A 24,585-nucleotide genomic window follows, 5' to 3' on the forward strand; every position below is an offset into this window, starting at 1 on the left:
GATAGACTTTCGACTCTGGCCATTCCTAAGCCTAAATGAACGCGATAGTTGTCGGCATGGCAACGTCTTTGGAAAGTGGATTGATTGCCTTGACTCAATCGGCCGGGTATTGATAGCACACAAAAGCAGACAGCGTTCCCATAGACCTTTTGCTAAATTTTAAAGGCACCGAGGTGCATGCTACGGGTGTAGTTACACGCGCTGCACCTGCTGGCGTCTGCAGTAATAACTGTTCTGAAGCAAAAAGCCTAAAACAAATTTTGCCGTGCACGCGCGTTCGTCAAAGATTTATTATGATTATTTACTCCAAATGTGGAACGCCAGCGCGCGCGGATCGTAGAATTACACTGTCAGCGTTCTTCTCGATGTTCGGGTAATTTACTAATAGGTCAATTTTCAGTGGAGCCGAGTTCCAGGTTTTTCAATTTATGACGGTGTTATATACAGTTCTTACATGCTGGCCAACCATGCTGCCAGTATACCGCCCGCCTTTCACTGCTCACTTCTTTGTCATCCTTTCTAGGACTCAACTTCGTCGTCCTCTTTCGAACTCGGAAGGAAATTTCACGAGGCTTTTCTTCACTTCATACAGCCAAATATTTAGAAAATTTCCAAACAAGGGTTAATTTAGTTTTACCTTGGCGATTGTTTGTACCACGAGCAATAAAAATTGTTTCTTAAGCTCAAATGTATGCCGCGCTGCATCGCGAAAGCCAGGCAGCGCGCATTTGTTGGGTCCCCCCATTTCGGTAACCTTTCCACGGAAGCCACGTATATTCGCTACAGCCAGTAGGTAACACCAGCTACCACCGCATAATAAAACACAAAGCTACCGCTCATCCTGCCCTCGTCAAACTTGGCTAGGTACTTGTGGGTACCTAGTAGGGAAGGGCGGTTAACTTTTAACCGCGGTTAAAGTTAACCGGCTTCGAGCAAACGGGCCCTGATGTCTCATTTAGGCGGGGACAGATAACGGTTTTCCGACCAAGGTCGCTGTCCCGCCAGCGGGCTTGTGGGACAGCGCGCTTTTTCTTTTTTTTAGGGGCGAAGCCACACGACGGACCGGGCCGCGGACCGATAGATCACGTGATGCGCGGCCCGCGGGCCGCCCGGGTGCAATGAGCATCCACACGGCGGACCAAAAGAGCAGACGACAGAGTGAACGGGCCGGTCTAACCCTCGACCTCACAGCTCCGCCAAACGCGTGCAACGAGCTGCTTTGAGGCTATTTGTAAGGAGCCAAGATGGAGGTTGAACGAAAGAGACTTTTGGCCGCGGTGGCTTTGGCGTTGACTATTGAAGACGAGGAGGACTTAAGTGAACCGGAAAGGGCATGCATCTATTGTCCCACAGAGCGGGAAATCGCTCCACGAGCGCAATGAAGTAAAAAGTTGCATCGTTGCACCATGCCGCCATCGTCGCACAACAAAAGGTTTGTCGTCTTCGTCTTCAACAGTTGGCGCCAAAAGAACACGACTTTGGATTTGGATTCCAATCCAAACAAAAGTCAGCTTGTTGCCAGACTTAGCACTTCAATTATACTAAAAACGCCGCGGTCCGCCGCCAAGGTCCGGGCGAGAAAACTGGCTTGGCATTTCTCACAAGCGCGGGCCGCGGACCGCCGGCGGACCTCGAAAAGCGGTGACGTAAGATCACGTGATGCGCGGCCCGCCGACCAAAACAGCAATTTGGTCCGTCGTGTGGATACACCTTTAGGGGCTAGCCATGGATGTCCGTATGTCCATCCGATGTCTGGCGTCGGGTGCTCGTGCTCACGAGCACGTGAGCACATGCTCCCGTGCTCGTGTAGGGCAAAAAACAACCGCATCTCCACGTGGTGAATGATGTTGATGGGGCGAAGCTCTGGTGGTGCTTGTCTGCGTAGACGCTGAGCCGCAGCAGGCCGAGCCTTTCGTTCGTTTTCATCCATGCATGTCAGAAAGAGAATGTGTGGTATGGGACGTGGTTATAAGCATTTGAGCATTTGACCGCAGCGTGACATGGATGATAACGAACGAAAGGCTCGGCATGCTGCGGCTCAGCATCTACGCAGACAAGCACCACCAGAGCTTCGCCTCAATCAACATCATTCACCACGTGGAGATGCGGTTGTTTTCGCTTCGGCTGCCCCGAACCCAGACACGGTTAAACGAAACTATCGCACCAGTTGCTTTCCCTGATGAAGGGACAAAATATGCTTGGCAAAGAAGATGCTGGTGCTGAAGGTTAATTTGCATATGACATTCCAGTTGAGAATTCCCATTAGATTCCAATTCGAATTTAAAATTGGTACCAGTTGGGTTTCCAGAAAACCAATTTATCCCTGCCAAATGGCAGCCGAATTCGCTAAAGGGAAGCTCATCGCCATCTTCTCTAAACTGGGTTCTCCCGATTCGATAAACCAGGGTCGATAAAACGGCGTTCGCTAAAACGAGCTTCTCTAAACCGGATGCCTCCGAATTATTAAATTCCAATTGATGAGACCCATTGGCCAATGTGCTGATTGGAACCCACTAAAACCAATCGATTCCGGTTAAAACCAGTTAAAATTCCAATTGGATCTGATGGGAATTTTAGCTGGGGATCTACTATACTAAGAAATATTCTAACCAAATGTATTAGATGTGTATACCAAACAGTATGCAAATGGCAAGGAAATGTTTTCACAGTGTATACAGAATAATAAAAAGGAGTGATTAGTTACCAAATTTAAACTTTTCAAGTCTCGTAACACAATAATACCCCCTCCCCCCACCCCTCCCCCTGCAACACTACGATTTACTCATGTATACACCGTGGCGCGTAGCCAGGAGAGAGACCCATGGTGCCCAGGCTCCCCCCGAAATCTTCCATTTTGCTGGGACCACCTCTCCCCCCTCCCCCTCATACAGAATTGAGTCATGGGCGGGCGCCCCTCGAAACAAAATCCTGGCTATGTGCCTGCACCGTGCAATGGCTTAAATGCCGGCTAAATATTGCTTTGAGGCGCTTTTGCAATATGTGCCTAATAACTAGTGCATGCCTACCATAACCGATCTGTACCCGTGCACAATCATCTCCATAATACCTCACCCCCTTCCTCCTCATGCCTTCCACATCTGTCAGTTGGAAGAGCTGGACCACCCCACCTGGGGAAGCACAACTGACACCATGGCCCCAATTAGTGTCACACATTCTCAACGTTGCAGGGACCATGCTGCCGCCCTCACTACCAGCATCTTTTTGACCGCTAATGAGATGCAGATAATGCGGACGAAACATCATTGTAAATAAAATTTCTCTCTCTCCCTCCTAGCTGTTAGCCAAACGTCTCCAATTAGATGAAAGTAATTGGTTTTTTGGCTAAATGGATACAAGCTTAGCATGTTAGATTTCCTCACACCTTAGCATGGACTAACCACTAGGGCTGCATGTGACCCCCCCCCCCCCCCCCCCCGAGGTCACATGACCCCCCCACCTCCCCGAGGTCACATGACCCCCCCCTGAGGTCACATAACCCCCCCCCTTTCCCCGGACGAGATTCAAGAATGAGGGGAGGAGGAAGATAAGGAGGTGAGGAGGGGTATACCTTCCCCTCAGTACTTCCCTCCTCCTCCTCAAGAGCTGCGTTCTAATTCGGCGTTACAGGGAGTTGTAAACGGCTTTCATTTTTTAATTCGAGATTAAAGAAAGAATATTTTATATGGCAAGATTTGTAAATTCACTCAATTAGGTATGATTGGCTGTTTCTATAGGATTCATTTTATATCAGATCCGTCGTTTACTTGTCATCCCATGACATCAGACCTTCTGAGGTCACAGTTCATAAATATTTGATAGTTAAACTTACCTTATAAATGAACAAGTAGAACAACCTTCACAATTTTAGCTGGGTTTTCGTCTAAGCATATAATAAAGTGAAAGGCGTGGGAAAACTTTTCAATATTCAAATTAAAAATATTTGGCCAAAACTTTTCGCTTCAAACTCAAAATCCACTAGTTACATGACTATAACTTAGAATAAACCGTTTTTCAAAATTGTCATCGGCCCGCTTCAGTTAATATTCTTGTTTATTTCTGACCCCGAAACGACTCAGGACACGGATGATGGCATAATTACCTCACAGGATATACTCGGAAGCAGGCCTGAACGTAGCGGGTCAAACAGTTTCGAAAGAATATACAGGAAAGGAGACAAAGTGAGGCCTTCTGGTGCTCAACGAGAATGTACGACGACCACTGCGGGGTCTCTGTCCAAAAAGCCATCTGTGGTTCCACAACAAAGCGTCCAATCATTGAGGTGTTTCTTGAGGTTATCAACGAAAAAGGCAATTTCATTTGAACCTGCCTTCGTGTTTACTCGAGCGGCTCTGAAGAGAACAAATAAGTGAAACAAGCGCCGGCTTTCTGCACAATGTGGCGACGGCTTCCTTGAAAACTAATAGGGAAGAGGAGACGGTGACCCGCTGGGTGTAAAAATGACAGCGCATATCCTACAAAGGCGAAGGGAGAGGGGGGTGCACAGTGCACACACAGCCCAGACGGAACACTCAGAGACATATTGCACGAGCACCGACACCTACAGATGGTCCCCACATGAGAAGAGTGAGACAAAGTCGGTGAAACGGACATTGTTCGCCGCCCCTACCACCGTGGGTGCTGCTTCCTTTATCTCCCGGTTTCGTGCTGACTCGATTCTCAGTCGTGTGCTAAACCAGACAATTTTTTGTTTGTTTAATGTGTGGAGTTACAGTTACAGTTACCCAATACAAAAGAAACAGTCTTGCAGTTACAAGTTACCAGCAGTAAAGAGTAACTCGTTACCAAAAAGTAACTCTAGTTACCAGTAACGCATTACTAGTAGCTATAGTTACTGCCCAAGACTGCTTGTCATGCACGGTCTGGATACGAGTGCTTCGCTCTTACCAGCGCTTTGGTCGTATAAAAAGCGGCCTTTGGAGCGTCATCTTCGATGTCGCTCATCAAAAGCATTGGCTTATCAATTATTGCAAATAAATTATGCACATTTCAGCACAAATGCTGAAATGGCGAATCACGCAAAAAAAAAGAAACACCCTTTGGGTTTAAATTTTTCTAATTTCTCAGTTTACCTTTCTTCTTACTGTATAGTGTAACAAATAAAATAATATTGTTTTGGTTTCTGATTTCTTAAGTCCAATTTTTGTACTGTGACGAGAAAGTAACGGCGTTACTCTTTTTGCAGTAACTGTAACATTTTACTTTTTGAAGCCGGTGACTGTCACTGTAACAGTGTTACTTTTCCCCCCTAGGTAACTGTAACTGTAACACTGTTACTTTTTGCTGTTAACGTGCCCACGACTGATGACTAGGTTCAATTTCTTTGTTATGCTGTGGTAGTAAACACCGAACCGTGGGGACAAGTTCAAATAAAGTACCCCTTATAGTTTGATCTCCTGCCCATCGTATTGTCGGGCACCGAACAATGGTTCTGAGCACTGCGACACTTTGCACACCATACTGCTCGACATTTAGAGTCTTTACCCAAAAGGAGACTTTGCTATCTCTGACGACTTAAATTTTCCAAACATCGACTAGGTTCATCTTACCACGAGCAGCTCGAATGCTGCGTGAGACTCTTTCATGTTTCAATTTTGACCTCACCCCAGTTGTTGAACAACCCACCCGTGGCGACAATATTCTTGACCATACCCTTACAAGCACACCAGAAATAATAAAAACTGTCAACTGTGTTGCTGGCTTAAATGACCACGGCATCTTGATCATCGAGTTATCTATCCCTGTGCCGACGCTGAGCCCAACTGTTCAAACAATTCGTGAGCTATAACAAAGGTGATTACTACGACACCATAAATCGGAACGTGTCATCGTTCTATCAGTCGTATGTCGAAAACCTTCGTTCAAGATCGGTGGAAGAAAACTGGTTACTATTTAAAAACAAACTTAATATTTTAACTTAGCAATTTGTTCCGAATGTTATTGTACAGAGCGACGGGCATAACCCCTGGTACAATATAAAACTTTACAATCATTATAAATAACAAAAAGAAGCGCATGTATAAAAGAGCTAAAAAAGTAAATAATAACAAAGTCTGGGACAAATATTTTTCATGTCTCAAATCTTGTACAGAGCGTAAGGTTGACGAAAAAAAAGTTATTTTTTTTAGGCCTGCCAAAGAATTCTGCAAAGTAACCCCCAGAAGTTCTGGAAGGTATTTTCACCCAGAGATAATACTGACTCTATCCGACTAAAGAATGAAAATGTAGATGCCGTGTGTGAGCCACATTGCGCTACAGCTTTAAACAAATATTTCTCTTTAATACTATCAAACGAAAGCGTTGATCATATACCTATATAGTTTGCCTTGCTCTGGTTTTGAGCCCATGGCCCCCATTGACACTAACATTTCTGCTTCCAGAATACTTTGACTTATAGGTTTAAAACTCTCATCATCTTGTGGTCCAGACAATATTAGCCCCAAAATTCTTAGCAACACCAAAGTAATATGTAGTGAATTCCTCACATTCATATTTTCTTAGTTATTACAGCAGTATTGCCTATACTCCGTTTCACCTTCAGTCCGAGCACAGCGGATGCTAGGAGCTATCCCAGCCAATCCAGCGTTGAGAGAGTGTCATGTGACCTTGAGCTCCCTGCGTCGCTCTGGCCAACTGAAAGGTCACACGCAAGTTCTCCCATCGCTCTACAGGGGGAATGGTGGGGGTAGTGGGTGGTCTTGGTTGAATCTACACTCACCTATGTAGTGACGGAGGGTTCCTATCTCTTGGCACACTGGGCAGTTCCCACTGTATTGAGTGGGGAACATATGCAACTGAGTAAAAGGAGGTGAGGGAAGGACCCTGACTGAATTTGCCTATACGCTACCTGTTCCTCCAGCGTTAACTTAGGATGCGGGGCTGGTAGTCTTCACCTTTCCTTGCAGTAGAGTGTGACTAGCATTTTCTTTTAGGTCACCATGGGTTGGTCCTGCACCTCTTCGATGGCTGTGGCCCGGTAAGTCAGCGCGCAGGCCTGCTGGTGAGCAAGTTTGTTGCCCTCTACCACGAAGTGGGCAGGTACCCATTTAAATTCTATGGGCTCCTTGGGGGTCTTTTGTTTTTGAGCACCTGCAGCGCTTTTCAGGACACCGAGCCCGACTGGAAGCTCCGGTATGCTTGGTGTGAGTCGGTGATTACCCTGGTTCTGCCCGGCAATAGGTGACCCCGTCTTGTTCCGCAATGCTTCGATTACTCTTTTAGCTAGTGTATTTATGTACCAGTTTTATTTCACACACACTTGTTCTCACTGTTTATATTACTCACCAGCCCTGTAGGTGTCAGCCACCTGTCTGTTCATATGTTGATCTTTTGTATTTTTCATGTACTCCCCCCCCCCCCCCGCTCCTTATGTAATGCCCCTGCTGGGACTTTTGAAGTTACAATAATATTAATAATAATAAAAAAACTGCCAGTAACATTGGAAGAATTGAGGAGCGGGGGTGGGGCCAACAAGTTTGAATTCCTGTGCCGACGCAACTTCACAGATAACTTGAGCACATCATATCACATTCCCACTCGATCTGATAGGCATTCCTAATCAGTTTTATTTTCATATGTTCAGTGACAATGCAAACCAGTTTTAAATACTCTACTTTTATAATATTACTTTTCCGTACTTCTCACTGCAACATTTTCATGGCGAGCATACTGTTCCCCAGATCACGAGAGCCGCGCACAAGTAGCGAGCCTCAGTTTGGGCATCTAGGACGTAGTACGTAGCTGTTGTGCGTCTCACCTACGCACTGCAAAATCTGCGTAAAACGATCCAAACTTCTTTCAGCAAGCGCTGTGACCCAAGGGGGTATCGGAGGTCGGGTGTGTTAGCGCACCGCAGCTCGTACGGCGAAAGGTCCCGCTGCCAGGGATCCCCACCCCTACCCGTTTCGATCTGTTGTGAGGCACAGACCCCGGGCTAGCAGTCGTACTGTAGTGGCTAAATTTTCTCATCTACAGCCTGAAACGGTATTGCCAGAACCTAGACAGGCCGATCGCACGCCATTTAAAATAGTGAACGTCTTATTTTCTTCCGCTGTGCCCAAAATGACGACAGTGGATGCGATTGAAAGACCAGCGGATAGGCGGGCTACCACTCTTGCCTTCGAATCGTTCGGGAGTCGGGCACCTGCATTTGCACCATGATTGAAGAAACAAAGAGAAGCGACGTCAAATCACATCGACACAGAATCACTCCAAGCTTCCTTGCTTGTGCCCTTCAGCTTTGTGCGCCGTCAGCCGTATCAACGCTAATCAAAATTAACAACGCCTGCCGCGCGCGTTCCGCTGCTCATACAAACAACAAACAATCAGAGTACTTTGCCGCAGAAAGTTACTTCCGCCAGTTTTAGCGGAATGCAGAGCTCAACCCCTGCTGAACCGACGTTATTGAAGGTATTGAATTTGGCGTAAGGGTAGTGTGTTTGGGGTATGCGAAAAAGACTACGGTATTGACTATGGCGTACGCCGAAATGACTACGGTATTGATTTTGGCGTACGCCATAACCCCCATAACTAGGGGTGTCGCGAACCGGCCGAGGTTCGAGTTCGACCAGGTTCGACTTTTTCGAACTTTTAGTCGAAATTCGACGAACCCTGTATTGAGGTTCGACTCGTGCGCGCATGCGCGACAGGCTGGCCAGTTGGCTTCGGATTGGATGGTGATGGCTCAGGGATTAATAAAGGACAGCGCTGATTGGTTATTTCAGTTAATACAGTACAAAACCATTAAGTTATTAACTTCTTTAGTGATTAGAATTAGTTTATTTTAATTGCAATTGTTTATAAAATAAAAAAAAAACCTTTTTATAAAAATAAATTTTCTAAACCTAGACATGCTTGTATCAAGGTCTGGCCACACTGTCCACAAAGTCGAACCGGTCGAAATTGGTGAAAAGTTCGAAGGTTCGTCGAACCGGTTCGACCTAGTCGAACCCCGAAAGTTCGACCTAAAAATCGGGTTCGACAAAAGTTCGCGACACCCCTACCCATAACCCATAGAGTTATTACAATGTACGCTAGAGGTTCAACTGGCGCTAGTGTCTATGCGACTTCCGGGAGGCAAATTGAAGCAGACAGCAACCAGTCTACTTTTGCAGTGCTCCTGTGCATTCCTATGGGGAAACACGCGCACATTTTGTCTCTTCGCCGGAAAATAACATAAATAACTTGTGTTATTTCGGTTGTACTGTATAGTGTGTACCTTTATTAACATTATGAAAGTGTAAATGCTTTAGTTACGGCATTTTTCTTTACCACTGAACGATGTCAAAATTCGGTGTATTTCAGGCCCAAACCTCTGTACCATGACAGGTATGTAAAAACGAGCAGCGATTCCAAGCGAAATAACGATCGAAAGGAATGTAGAATGTGTTCAGGGTTAGCTAGCATTCTGGTGCCGGTCATATATCGCTAATATGCCCGTCGTGTCATTATATGAAAATGACTCCGTCGTGCGCATCTTTACGATCGGTTAAAAAAAACATTCGAATGTAAAAAATAAAGTACGTGGGCTACAAAAGGTGTGTATTTTTATTATTTTCTATGTCAAGCAGTTTTTATCGGGCACCTGTTTTCTGGCTTCTCCCTTCTTCTGCAAAGATTTGGAGCGTGCGGGTGATGATTGGAACCCAGAACAAGCATCTTCGCACATATTCATGAGCAGAAAGAGTAAAACTAGCAGTACTTATTTATTGGAAATCAGACTATATTACGTGGCTTTCAATTTATTTTGATCGTCTGCATGCACAAGGAGTCACTTATTCAGTGTTACCGCGTAGTTCTTACCGTCTCTCATAGTCAGATGTCTTTCGTTCGTTTGGCACGTATATCCCCCAAGCTAGAAATCGCCGATGCCGTGTTCGCGCTAACAGTGTCCGACAGTGGATATAAATACATGTACGAAGCAGTTTTAGCACCGTTTTTTATGCCACGAATTTAAAATAAAAACGCCGTAACTGACCAATTATTCCGTCTGCGTGACTGAGAAATGTTCTAATGTGCCCAGTGCGTACGAATTAGTCGTGATATTTGCTCTTATACTCGAGCGCAGAGAGCAAATGCACTCACTTTTCTCCATAGAAATGTATTACCGGAAGTCAATTTCGGACTGGTTGCTGTCTGCTTCAATTTGCAGCAGCACACTAGCGCCAGTTGAACCTCTAGCGTACATTATAATAACTCTATGCCATAACCACTACCGTAGTCGAAGCAGAGGGGTAGTGAGATCGGCGTCCTACACCGGCACGGAACTACGGTAGCGAAACCAAGCGGAACTGTGTCGACGTTTTCGACGTTACGGAAACCGCAGGAACTGCGTCCAAGACATGCAGGTTTTGCTGCCGGCTGCCTGGGTGCCTTCCGTGCTGAGTTCGGTTCTGTTTTCCGATGCCGAGTGCAACCGGCGTTCAACGTGGTTCTGTATTTGTGCGTGTCAACAACGTAGCTGCAACATCGTGATGGCAGTGTCGTGGGTTGTAAACAGAAGACTGGAATTATCGCCGATGTGACCGTGTGTTCGCGTATCAGTGGTGTAACAAGAAGATGAGATCGTAAACTGTCGGGCATTGATGCCGCTGGTCGGGCCGTGATCGGAGGGGGCGGGGTGTCGCAGGTTGACATTCCGCTTTACATTAAAACGTTTAATACCACATGAGGGATTACGTGCAATCGATCAACGTGCGGATAGTCATGTTGGAACGCTGGTCTGAACGGTAAGCTCCTATCGTACAGTGGCCAATGTAACAGTCGGTTGTCTCGTCCCCAACAGCGATTGCGCTCTCGGGAAAGGACAACAGTACGAAATCGTGACGGAAAGTACGTATATTTACTGTGTTTAAAGGGGTACGGAAACCAAATTCTGGAGCTCATTTCTTTGCTTCAACACGACGCAGGTAGCAGCACAACCACAGAAACATAAATATTGCGCTAGAAAACGCAAGAAAACATATTTTAAAGTGAATTAAACGATAATCAAAAACCACCTGGTAGTTGGTTATGAAGCTTCAATGGAATGTCGTGACGACAACATGCCTCTGAAAGCAGCGCCGCAGCGGTATGTCCGCTCACTGGTATAGATTGCCTAGGCCTGAACGCAATACCGAGGCGTCTTGGTGGAAAGAGCCAAAACGAAGTGAGCCACCTTGGTTTCAGCTCTCGCGCGACGTGCAAATGCGTGCTTCGGTTGTTCTCAGGTTTGGTGCGCGTGCTGGCCCCGCGATCTCTACAGCCCTTGGGTACTTCGACAAAGCGAGATTGTAACGCGTTGACGCCTCCAAGTGGCAAAACTCGTCACTACGGTACGCTTGGTCGTCCGAGGCATGATGACGTCAAGACGTCTGCCGGATCTCCCGAGATGCATCGCGCTCCTCCATGGCTGATTTTGAAGCGCTCGCCAAAATCGCGGCATTTAGAGCATAAAATATAGCCATCTGCTCAAAATACGACGGTGCGATTATTCATTACAGGCGTAGCTGATCATATTGAACTCATTTCTTAATGTTTTCTCTATATTTCAAGTTTCGATTCCGTATCCCTTTAATTTTAGCATTAAAAAACAATAGTAGGTAAAATCGGAAAAAAAAGCTACCCTTTATTTTGCTGTTTAAATATACTACGGTTCCTGGAGAAACTGCCCTCCAAGTGGCGCGCTGGGATGAGCGCTAGAAGTTTTCAAGCTCGCCACGGCTAGAGCACGTAGCGCAATCCAGAACGCCGCCTCTCGGCGACTAGCGGCGAACGCCCGGAGGTTCCAACTGCGGTCAGAAATGCAGGGAGAACGTGAGAAAATCGTTGTTTCTTCAGTATTGTGGGGTTGTACGGAATGGCAATTGTTTTTGACATAATAATGAAACATTTTAGAATAATTTGCGTTAAGTTTTGTGTCCCGCAAGGACGTGACTTTTTTACAAAAATTGCCTGAGCGGCATCATGCAGCAGACGACACGGCGACGTCACACCATTCACGTGACCCGCTCCGGCCAACCCGAAAAGGCCATCTCCGCTGCGAGCAAAAATCGTCTGCTTCAGACACCATTGCCTTGGAAATTGCCTTCTCAAAATTTGCACACGCATCCGATATTATTAAAACTTTGATAAAATGTTTAGTGCTTTACTAACTTCACGACAGACTAGTTTTGAAAAGTGTGAACTCGCCGTTTATTTTTTAATCAGCCATGTTGTGTCGATCTCCATGTATTCTCCCATAGGGCGGGCCGCCTCCTGGAACCCTGAATACCACGTGACTCGCGCCGAGTCACTCTGTCGGCCATGTTGTCGGCAAAACACGGGGTTCAAAGGATTGCGCTACTCTATATAGTGCTCTAGCCACGGCGTAGCTCCGTACCTGCCGCTAGTCGCAGCTTTGACTGCATTCAAGTTGATGGAAAAGCGATTTCTCAGCCCGTGAAGCATCACTTCCAGCTGAGTGGTGAATATCCGCTCTACAGAGATTAATTTAAGACGGCAAATGCAGCTTTGCGCGAACAGCACAAATAGAAAAACCAATAGAAATACAGGCTACGACGTGCCGTGTGGGGAAACAAACTCATGGCTTCGGACCGCATTGGAGCAGCTTGATTTATTGGGTTTCAAATAATTACGGCATGATCGAGCGTTTACTTTTTAATAAGAGATTCATCCCCTGAGCCATTTAAAATACTCTCAGGGGTATGGCATTGCTGGGAAAAAATCAACATGCTGGGAATATATTTTATTGCTTAGGGAGTCACCGAAAAGTTCCGTACGTTCAAAACGACCAGTATAAAAGACGGAAACGCAGAGCACGGGTGTAGTGGGAGGACGACGAAGCGCTTGATCTGTAAGACTTGTTTTTCTTACCTCCGCCGAGAGCTATTCGCAGCGCCCAAATTAAGGGACCTTCGCGCCCGAAAGGGCATCATGGACCAACGAGGGCCTCCCGTCACCCTCCGACCGCCAATGTTTGACCCGGGAGGGACGACTTCAGTGATGTTCGAACATGGTGTCATGAACAGCGCGCTAAGCCTATCACCTGAAATGGGAGACACAAACACTCGAGCTGCCAATACAGAGACAACCACGGCCACATCGGGCCCAATAACGGAAGGCATCCAGAACACGCCGACCCAAGAAACCGTTTGCAAATTGGGCCAAATAGAAGTTGGCAGGAAAGATGGCACAGGTCAGCTGCAGGAGACCCAGTCCGCCGGCCTTCAGACCCACCAAAGATTACCACCGCCGGAGGTGAGCCAACTTTTTGAAGTTCTGGCAGGAGTGATTGAACGCCAACCGGCAATCCTGGAAGCTCTGCAACAATTTGTTGCTCGATTTGTGCCGCTACCACAAGAAGTCCTGAATGACCCGCCCCAGCATAAACAGAGAGACCCAAGGCAGTACCCACGGTCTAAACGAAATAACGATAGGTCACGGTCGCCCATGAGACCAACTACTGGGGACCGCGAGGCAGAGTCCTATCAAGGAGTACAACAAATGGAAGATGATGGCTGCTTCCCATCGGCAAACCCGAAGCCGCAAGAAGACGGCTGGGCTTCTCAAGCTGGCGCGTCGACGTACAGCACGTCCCAAGGACCCACGCCGGGTCAATCCGTACCATCGGTACCGCTAACTGCGACGTCGGTCTCCCAGACAGACGACGACCAAGAATGGCCGCTCCCAGGCGCTACCTCGCAGATAAGAAAACGAAGCCCACAAGCAACGGAAAAAGACGACAAATCTACACCGGGGCCGCTTCCGGTACAAACTGGGGTGCTTCGCTCCGTGGGAAAGAAAGAAGTTGGTGCATGGAAAAGAAATCCGCGATGCAATCCAGCATGCCGGCATCCACGCTCAAGCGGACTACAGTGTCCACCGGAATGAGAAAGCGAATGCCTTGTCCATCACCACCAGGGACCCTAACATCACCGCAAAGCTCATGACAATAAAGGAAATCCGCAAGGGGGACGAAGACAGCACATTCCAACCATACAAGGCCCTCTCCGGAAACGAGTGCCGCGGTGTTGTGTACCTACGTGGTCAAGGTAATGAGGTATCTCCTGCACAACTTCTGGAGGATATCGTGTGCAGAACCCAGAAGGTGGTAGCAGCGCGCCCCTTGGGGAAGAAGGGAAACGTTATACTCGTGACATTTCAGGACAAAACTTGTCCTAAACGGGTGGCGTACATGCACGAGGTTCTCGCCGTTCGTGAGTACCGCCCGAGACCGCTAGTCTGCTTTCAATGCCATGCAATTGGCCACAAAATGGACGTGTGCCCACGGAAAGGTCAGCGCTGTGGAACGTGCGGCTCCCAGCATGATGGTATGGAGGAGTGCACGAAAGATCCAAAGTGCGCAAACTGTGATGGGGCCCACGTGGCCACGAGCAATGAATGTCCAAAGCGCGCAATCCCACCGCGGCGCACCCCGAAGAAAACTACGAGAACGGAGGAAAGAAGCAAAAAGCCCAAGCCCCTACCACCTGCCGCTGTACCGGTGAGCCAAGATGCCGGCGTGTCGTATGCAGCAGTGACAATGGGAGCATTCCAACCCACTTCATTATTGACGCATCCACCCCAACATATGGACATGCCGACGCAAATCCTACAGCTTCAATACGCGGGATTTGCGCGAGTTGAAAAACAGCTGTCCGAGCTCACGGCGGCTATCCACAAACTCATAGGCACTCGCAGTGACGGATAGTAATTCTCATACACATACAAACACCCGAGGGGCAAAACACATCCACAAGCGCAACAAGCTTCGAGTGAACCCGCAACCATGGATCCTGCAATGGAACTGCGGTGGCTTACAACAGAAAATTCATGAATTCAAAACGCGTCTGTCAATACTTAGCAACAAGGCACCTGACGTTATTCTTCTTCAGGAGGCTAACGTCAGGAATCTTAAAATTAGGGGATACAACACTTACATTAACCCCAGTATACAAAGACAGACATCAAATTTCGGTATTGTAGTTACACTTATAAAGAAAAAGCACAAGCAGGCAAAATTGAATTCCGAGGCGTCATGTTCTGATGACCGCGAAGTCGTCTCCACGCGGGTCAAGTTTGGAGACACATCCATCAACATACATAACACATACATAAGACCGTGCGGGGACTCGAACGAGGTCAATTGGATAAAGGGCTTGGTAGAACAGAACAAGCATACCATCCTAGCTGGAGACTTCAACGCCCGACATACCGCGTGGGGATACCCGAACAAAAACGCCAGGGGAAAGCACATCAAGAGAGCATGCCTCGCAGCTGGGCTTCATCTATGCAACGACCCTGACACTCCAACACGGCTGGCCCAAGTCGCCAGCCAAAAAGACACGTCTCCCGACCTCACTTGGGCCTCTCCACGTCTACAGGCGCAATGGCAAGTCCAGACTGATCCATGGGGCAGTGACCACCTCCCTATACGCATAAAGCTCCCCATCAGCTCCTCGCCCAGGCGTCGAGTCACTTTCACAAAGTGGGACAACTTCGGCACCGCAATGAGCCGTCTTGCCAACGTCCCATTCGCAGACCGGATTCAGCGAGCCCTTCGGGAGTCCCGTGCGGAATACAACGTCAAGGAAGACACACCACCTCCCGACTTGCACCTGATCAAGCTGTGGGACAGGAGACTGGAGGCTCTCCAGCGCTACAGAGCCAGGAGATCCCTAAGGAATAAGATCCGCCTAAATCGCACGACAGCAAAGGCCAAAAAATACACAATCGAGCTCCGCCGCACTATCTGGCGTAGCCTGTGCGACTCCTTTAACGAACGGACAGGCTACCGCAAGCTGTGGCAAGCCTACAAAGGGCTTGCCGGGAAAACAAAAATGTGCAACACCGGAAGCAATCTGGCGCTCCGCCTTGACATCACGGAAGAGCAGCTTGCGGAAGAGGCAGGAGATTGTTTCTTCCCCCAACAGCCCGAGCCACCCGCCGCCGAAGTCTACGCCCGGGAAACCATCGTGCACGAACAGCCGGCGGACGCCCTTTTCACGCTCGCAGAACTCCTGGACGCTCTTGGCGCGGCACGAGCAAAGTCGGCACCTGGACCAGACCGTGTGACCATCACAGCGCTCCGGAACCTTCCACAAGATGCCATGAAAGAGCTCCTTGACACATTCAACACCATTTGGGTGAACGGTGAACTCCCATCCGACTGGAAGAGGTCTACAGTGATCCCTATCCCAAAGCCCGACAAGACACCACACGCGGTGGCTAACCTCCGCCCGATCTCCTTGACGTCCAACCTTTGCAAAGTTTTAGAACGCATGGTCACAACACGCCTGACGTGGATTCTTGAATCGACGGGTGCTTTCCATCCCATGCAAACGGGCTTCAGACCTCACCTTTCGGCACAAGACAGCCTGCTCATGATACATCATGATCTCTACCAGCGCTGGCTTTTTAAAAGCCAACCGCGTACGCTCGTGGCCATTGACCTACGGAAGGCATTCGATTCGATACCACACAGCGCAGTCGTGGCCGCCGCAAAGAAAAGAGGTATACAGGGCCGATTCCTGAATTTCATCAAAACATTCCTACAGGATCGCACGTTCCAGGTTTCTATCGGACAAACTAAAGGTCAATGGAGAACAAACAATATCGGTGTTCCACAGGGGGCGGTTTTGTCGCCGCTACTATTCAACATCGCCATGGTTGACCTGGCTCTCGCCCTTGAAGCCATCCCACAAATTCGCTTCACCATTTATGCGGATGACGTCACCCTGTGGACGACGGCAGGTGGGGCGGATAGCCAACAACGCTACATGCAGAGCGCGCTTGACGTTGTCATGACCTTCGCCATCCGATCAGGGTTGGAGTTATCTAAGGAGAAGACTACGTACATGGTTATACCCAGCCGACGCAGGAGCGCCCGTACCGACATCCAACTGAGGGTGGATGGAATCCCCATCGCCCAGAACAACTCCGTCAAAATCCTCGGGGTCCCATTTGACCACAAAGGCGGTGCAGTCACTTGGCTTCGGAGAGTAAAATCGCAGTGGAAGGAGGGTCTAGACTTGCTCAAGGCTATCTCGAGCAAGGCCTGGGGTGCACAGGATGATCTCCTCCGGCGACTCGTCCGTACCCTCCTAATCTCGAAGGTAGTGTACGGACTGAACTACCTCCGCCTTACAAATACTCAAGAAACCACACTAGTAACCATGCTGAGAGCGGCCATGCGGGTCGTTACAGGGCTCCCCCGCTTCACACCGGTTGAACAGCTAGAAAGGACCGCTCAAATGAACACCATCCGTGAGATTGCCGAGGAGATGCGGATAAGCCAAGCTCAGCGGCTATCTCGCACTCCTCACGGGCGAATTATTCTTGCCTCGATTGGCCGTTCCGACCTAATTGACGGCCCACTCATGCCCACACCGACGCCACCTTGGGATGCAGAGGCAGTCACTCCCATCAAGCCCCTCCCAAGTCATCAAGGACCTGATCACCCTGGACGACGTGCTACACAAGTAGCCATCCACCGCGCTGAAGTCAGCAAGCTTGCCGCGCACGTGGATGTCTTCTACACGGACGCGGCGAGAGACAACAACGGCCGCACTGCGATTGCCTGGCATTCCCCTACACGCAAAGAGACGAACCACAAGCTTACCGCATGTACACGGAGCAGTTGCATGGCGGAACTTCTGGCAGTTTTGTTTGCCGTTGAAACAGCCACGAACATGCCACGAGCAGAAACTACAGAAACTCGAATATACACCGACTCCCATGAGGCGATGCGTGCACTACAGCAGTCGAGCACATGCAACGTTACAGTTGCGCGCATCCGCGAACTGGTTCGTCAAGCCGCGGCTCGACAAACAATCACCATCGCGTGGATACCGGGCCACGCAGGCGTTCCAGGGAACGAGCGGGCGGACGGGGCCGCGAGGGCACTGCTACAGGCAAATACTCAGCCCTCACAAGGCCCGGTCCCCTCGCCCGTTCAACGGGACGTTCCACCTGACGAGGGCTTTGATCTAACCCAAAAGAAGAAGGAAGAACAAAGAGCACGAAAAGCGCGCCTTGCAGCGCTGCTACCTTCTAACCCCCACCCGATCCCTCGCGGGCTTCCACGATGGGAGCAAGTGGCACTACACAGGCTCCAGACTCGGACTATGGTGACTCCCTTTTGGCGTGCCAAGTTATACAAGTCAACAGATGAGAATGACACAGGTCCTGACCCTGGATGTCCACACTGTGGTTTCCCTGCGACTTGCTACCATCTTGTATGGTCCTGTGAAGGGACGTCACTAGAACGGATAGCGGCAATTAACACCCTACCACCGCACCTTAGACCAATGACCCTTCGGGAATGGACGCATCCGAGAACCTCAGCACCCGCAGAACGAGATCTCATCTTCGCATCAATCATCTCCTACCTCCGGTCCTCCGGGATCGGACGGTACGTCTAATCTATCACCATCATATCACTACCCCTCTCCCACTCCCCCTTCCCCCATGCCACATGAGGTTCCATAGACCAGAGGCATGGAAATTAAATAAACGTTTCAATCAAAATCAACGGGTGTAGTGTTCGGTTTAGTGTGGTGCTCCGTTGTATTGATATTTGTGTGTGCCGTGTATGTGCTCGATGTACGTTCATCTGATGCGCGACCTCAGGCGCGGAACCAAGAGTTGGGGCTGCGGCTCGCTGCTACCATGGCCCCGAGGAAACAGGCCTGGAGTGAGAGTACTCCAGGAGAACTTTTATATGCAGTGAATATACAAGAGCATGGTCGACTAATTAATCGGCAATCGGCAGTCTGCAGTCGGCGATTTCTGGCTCCCCAATCCCAAGTTATATAGCCCTTCGAGGGCGAGAAGGCCCTCTGAGAGAGAGGAGCCTTCCCCGGTGTTCGAGTGTTCACGAGGTGTCCGAAGTGCGGGGGCGGCTGAGGCAATTTCCCGGTGTTCTTTCAGCGAGGGGCAGATGATGTAATCCCTCGACGTTCTTGCCGCGCTCCAGTGGCTGATGTAAGGTGGCGACGTTCTTGCTGAAACTCAATACCGACAGACCCCCACACACACAGGCACGCACACGTACGCCGGTGTTTCTCCTTGCGAGGGCCCGCGATTCCAGATGGTCTCGTGGCTTCGTTCTGTTTTTAGTTTAAAGCCCCCAGTGAAGGCCGTCGCAACAGTTCCTCCGCCGCCCGGAAGTCGGTCCCGAAGAGAAGAGGTCAGCAGCCACTCCTTTGAGGGACCGCAGTAGTGCCGATAAGGAGGTGGATCACCGTCTCCGGCTTTTCTTGAGTGCCGGGCATTCTCTCTGCTCATCTCCAAGCGCTTGGGGCAGCTTGCGAAAAATCTTGAGAGGATGATAAAATTGAACCAAGACCGCACTGCAAATGCGCATCTAGCAAACCCCTTCGAACACACACCAGGCACTAAAAGGTATGAAAATCGCTCTTAGCAAGATCGTAAGTAAAACGAAACCCCTACCAGGGCTCGGCACCCGCAAGAGAGCAACAAAAGGCACGAAACCAAAATCAATTGTATCCCAGCTTGGGTACAATTGTTTAGCAAAATAAAGTAAAATTTTGGTATCCATGAGCTCGCTCAGTAAAGAAGTTTCTCTACTCACTTTTGAGCGTCGGCTCAAGCCATCCGCGTTGGTGTGCAGTTTACCCTTTTTGTACCTGACCTCAAAAGAAAACTGTTGCAAAGCTAGGCTCCAGCGAAGGAGTCGGCCATTTTTGGGCGACATATTCTGCAACCATTGGCGCCACCTAGCCTAGCTACTTGCAATTACTCTGCGGGATGGATGGATGGATGGATCTGGCTAAACCCTGTGAATCGGGCGGTGGCTTGTGCCACCTAGCCAACATTATAAATCTAATTATATGTTTTGAATGCCAAGATTAAATCTCACCCCTGCCTCGATTTTAGCCACCAGTCTGATAACCTCCGCTTGGTTATTTCTACCCGTGTAAAGTCTATTTTTCCTTCACTGTCTTTAAAACCCAATGCTTTGATTAAATCCGCCCGGTCACTGTTAACTGTTGGGTGAAGCCCTTTACAGAAAAGTATTAAGTGTTCAGCCGTTTCCTCCTGCTCCCCACACACACTACATAAGGTGTCCATCTCCTGGTACTTAACCCGGTACGTCTTAGTCCGCAATACTCCTGTCCTGGCCTCAAACAACAAAGAGCTTCCCCTAGAATTATCGTAGATATTTTCTTTGCAAATTTCCTGTTTGAACATTCTGTACGTCTCCAGTGTTGGTTTTGTCTGCATACCCGTTTCCCACAGACCCTTCTCTGTTTCTTTTATCCTTTTCTTAACCCGTAATTCCTGGTTGGCGCCCCCACTGCCGCCCAAATATTTGCTTGATAATTTTCTAGTTCGCTTTCTCTATTTGGTATCTACATTCCTCATGTACAAATAACTGAAAACTTTCCTAGCCCACTGCTCTTCCTCCATTTCCCTCAAACGCTCCTCAAATTCTATCTTGCTGCTAGCTTCCCTGCCCTCGAATGACGTCCATCCCATGTCGCCTTGTACCCCCTGATTCGGCGTATTTCCATGAGCTCCCAAAGCAAGCCTACCTACGCCCCGCTGTTTAATTTCTAACTTTGCTTGAATATCTGGTCTCATGCACAGGACCGCATTGCCTAAGGTCAGGCCGGGAACCATGACCCCTTTCCAAATCCCCCTCACCACTTCATACCTACTGTAATTCCACAGAGCCCTATGTTTCATGACGGCTGCATTCCTGCTACCTTTCATCGCTACATGTTTTTCATGCTCCGTTAGATACTCAACACCATTATTTATCCGTACCCCAAGATACCTGTACTTATCCACTACCTCCAACATGACCTCTTGTATCCTGTGCTCGCCACCATCTTTATCATTAAAAATCATCACTGCCGATTTTTCTTGACTAAATTTAAGACCTAGTTTATCTCCCTCTGTACCACAGATATCCATTAATTTCTGCAAATCTTCTTTGTTGTCGGCCATTAGCACTATATCATCTGCATACATCAGCCCCGGTAGTGATTGTTTAATCCATTCACCTTGCTTGATGAAAGAAAGGTTGAAGCCAAACCGGCTCCGCTCTAGTTTGTTCTCCAATCCCTGTAAGTATAACATGAACAACAAAGGCGACAAAGGGCAGCCTTGCCTAAGCCCCCGCTCTATCTCTATAGGCTCCGATACATTTGTTTCCCATTTTATACGCACCTTGTTGCTATTATATATATCTTTTAAAAGATTAGTTACTCCAGCTTCTACCCCTAATGTACCCAGTATGCCCCACAAATTCTCTTGAATTACACTGTCGTAGGCTCCTTTGATATCCAGAAACGCTAGCCATAGGGGCCTTTGTTCCTTTTCTGCTATTTCGATACACTGCGTTAAAGAGAACAGATTGTCCTCTAACCTCCTTTGCTTCCGGAACCCATTCTGCAGCTCCCCCAGCACCCCCTCGCTCTCCACCCATGCCTGCAGTCTATCCTTTATAATCTGCATCACCACCCTGTAAATCACTGACGTCACCGTTATAGGACGATAGTTGTTTATGTCCGCTTTGTCCCCCTTTCGTTTATATATCATGCTCATCCTGCTTAGTCTCCATTCATCGGGGGCTTTCCCATCCGTTACCATTTTATTTACTGCCTCTCTTAATGCTTGCTTAGATTTTGGGCCCAAGTTCTTGATTAACATAATGGGAATACCGTCAGGGCCTGTCGATGTGCTACTAGGAACTCTTTTCTCTGCCCTTTCCCATTCTCTTTGTCCGAACGAATCCATAGCACTTACCGGTCTGTTCTCCTGCGATAAAGCATGTGCCTCATTCCTTCGGTCTTTAAATTTTTTCCGCCATCATTGTCCCTATATGCTGCATTGCCTTATCCCCTTCCAGTCGAGTACCTTGAGCTGTAACTATAAACCTCTGTTCTAAACTTGTCTTATTACTCATGGAGTTCAGATGTTTCCGAAATTTCTTGGCTGCTTTTTATCCTTTTTGTGCACTTTTGACAACCATTGGGACCCCCTTGTTCTCATTTTCTCACTGATTAAACAGGATGCTATCTTCTATAAATTATGAAATTATCCCATTTTCTGTCTACTTCGGCTTTTGGTTCCCCCCACTGATCTCAATGACAATTGCTGGATCGCGCTTGCCGCTCCCGCAAGTGAAGCCACCGGGCTTCACTCGCTTGGGATACGATTTGCCGTTTTTGCTAGCCTTTGCTGCGGTTTTCCAGCGTGCTGACGACACGTTTTCTACTCGTTCGTCGTCATTCGCCGAAGAAGTTTTTTGAAGACTCTGTGTATTGTTGAGACTTGCCGTTGTGAACACGTGGAAAATTTTACGAAAGTGCAGTGTCGCAGGAAAAAGGCACAACGCGTCGAAAGGAAGGGCTGGCGGCGTGTTCAAAGCTTCCTTGGCACGCCGAAGTGCCGTGTCTCTGTGCCTCCGCGCGCTTGGATACCGACCAAGAACCGACGCCGTGTGAATGTGTTTAGCGAGTGCAATGTGCGTGAAGCCGTATCAAAAGGCACAACTCGTCGAAAACGTGTCGCCGGTGTCGCGGCGTGATCAAAGCTTCCTTGGCACGCCGAGTGATGCATCTTTGTGCCTTCGCACGCTTGGATACCGGTCAAGAATTGACGCCGCGCCAAAGTTCTGAACATGTGTCGCGCGTAGATGCCTTTAGATCATTTATATATATCGGCCACGGAGTTCTGGATCGTCCAGCTGTTCCGGTGAGTTGCAATCAATAAAAGGGGGAGATCTGTACGTGTTCTTATGTACTATATTAACCATGGCTATGTCCCAAATCTACTCTAATAGATTCCGTGGGAGCACGAATAGGGCAACGTTGTGGAGCCAGGGGGGTTTTCGAAAGCAGAAGTACAAGACGGCGAGAATGAAAATCTTTGAAGCGCGGCCGATATGGTCGTGTGCAATCTGTTGACCAATTACAATTAGGCGAGCCGCGCTCAAACGTCAAGTGCAATTAAGTAGGTTGATAATAAGCCAGCACTGATCAGTGATGAGGAGCTGTTGTGCACGGTATTGTGTAAATCGTCTCAGGACGAAAAAAAGACGTACCTTCTCTCCATCTTCCGTCGCTAGTGGACGCTGGATTAAGCTCGTTCCTAAACCGCGAGGGGAAAAGACGCTGATCCAGAGGCACGAACAGCTTCACGCACATTGCACTCGCTGAACACATACACACGGCGTCGGTTCTTGGTCGGTATCCAAGCGTGCGAAGGCACAGAGACACGGCACTTCGGCGTGCCAAGGAAGCTTTGAACACGCCGCCAGCCCTTCCTTTCGACGCGTTGTGCCTTTTTCCTGCGACACTGCACTTTCGTAAAATTTTCCACGTGTTCACAACGGCAAGTCTCAACAATACACAGAGTCTTCAAAAAACTTCTTCGGCGAATGACGACGAACGAGTAGAAAACGTGTCGTCAGCACGCTGGAAAACCGCAGCAAAGGCTAGCAAAAACGGCAAATCGTATCCCAAGCGAGTGAAGCCCGGTGGCTTCAGTTGCGCTGCAGCGAACAAGCGGGGAAGCGCGATCCAGCAATTGTCATAGAGATCAGTGGTTCCCCCCTTTGCTTGGAATGTCTGTGTTCCCTGGATGCTTCCTGGCGTCTCTCTATGGCGTTCTTAACCTCCCCATCCCACCAGCTCTTGGGTTTATGCCTTCCTTTTCCTTTTTCTCTAGGTCGGACCTTGGATAGCTCTCGCTCAAATAATCTCATTAAATTTGTGTAAGTCCATTCTGCTGTGGTATCGCCAGAAATTAATTCCTCAATTTGTTTGGTTGCTATCTCCAGTTGCTTCTCCGAGTAAAAGATCCTGAACCCGCTAGCCCGCCATCTTTTGGCTAGCGATTCAACCTTTCACGCTATGCAATAAACAGCGGCTTCGAGTTTGTTCTTTCGAGAGCGGCTTTTGGAACTTTTGGTTCGCGGATTGAGTTTGCCCTTCTCCGTGATGTACTGTTGACGAAGGAATTGTGACTCGAGGAACACCTAAGGTAAGACGCAAAGTGCGCAAAGTGCGCGAAGTAACTGGGTATCGGTTGTCTCCGTTTAACATCGCAGTGCTGTCGACGAGAAGACTGAGTAACTGCTTTCGAAACGCCTGTGGCGGGAATCTGGCTTCGGAAATAAACACAGTTCGCGGAAAGTTCGTGTTATGCTTTTATTTGCTGCTCCTCTCGTCCCGTACAAGAGACGTAGCGTCCTCGTCAAGCCTTATTGGGCTCGATTTGCTCGATTCGGGGCCGCCATATTGAGATGCAAGCGACGGAGGAACTTTGCTCCCCTGCTTCAGGGACGAAAGTTTCTCCCTTTCTAAAGGAACATAGGTTACAAGACCGTTCCTCCCCTAAGGGAGGACTATCCATACCCTTTTTTCTAAGAGTGTACTAGAATACACCGCAGTCTAGCCTTCGACCTGATAAAACGTACTGGACGGAGCGCGCGCAAGCCTACAAGGAGTCCTTCTACAATCAACCATCCATCTTACACGTGACATGTCACGCGCACCAATCGCCAGAGAGATCTGCGGTCACGCTGGCCACAAAATCGTTTAAACTTTTTAT

General features: G+C 48.6%; 1 protein-coding gene across 1 annotated transcript in view; it reads right to left on the reverse strand.

The window, feature by feature from the left end:
• The window catches only part of LOC120847046, a 69,739-nt gene extending 50,015 nt beyond the window's left edge, over positions 1-19,724 (reverse strand). Inside the window, exon 1 of the mRNA XM_042287918.1 lies at positions 19,592-19,724. Within this exon, the coding sequence (XP_042143852.1) occupies positions 19,592-19,714 (123 nt within the window). The 5' untranslated portion in view covers positions 19,715-19,724. The remainder of the gene's footprint in view (positions 1-19,591) is intronic.
• Positions 19,725-24,585: the final 4,861 nt, after the last annotated feature.

This window comes from Ixodes scapularis, unplaced genomic scaffold, assembly GCF_016920785.2.
Source record: "Ixodes scapularis isolate PalLabHiFi unplaced genomic scaffold, ASM1692078v2 ptg000597l_1___fragment_1__unscaffolded, whole genome shotgun sequence".
Classification (NCBI taxonomy): domain Eukaryota; kingdom Metazoa; phylum Arthropoda; class Arachnida; order Ixodida; family Ixodidae; genus Ixodes; species Ixodes scapularis.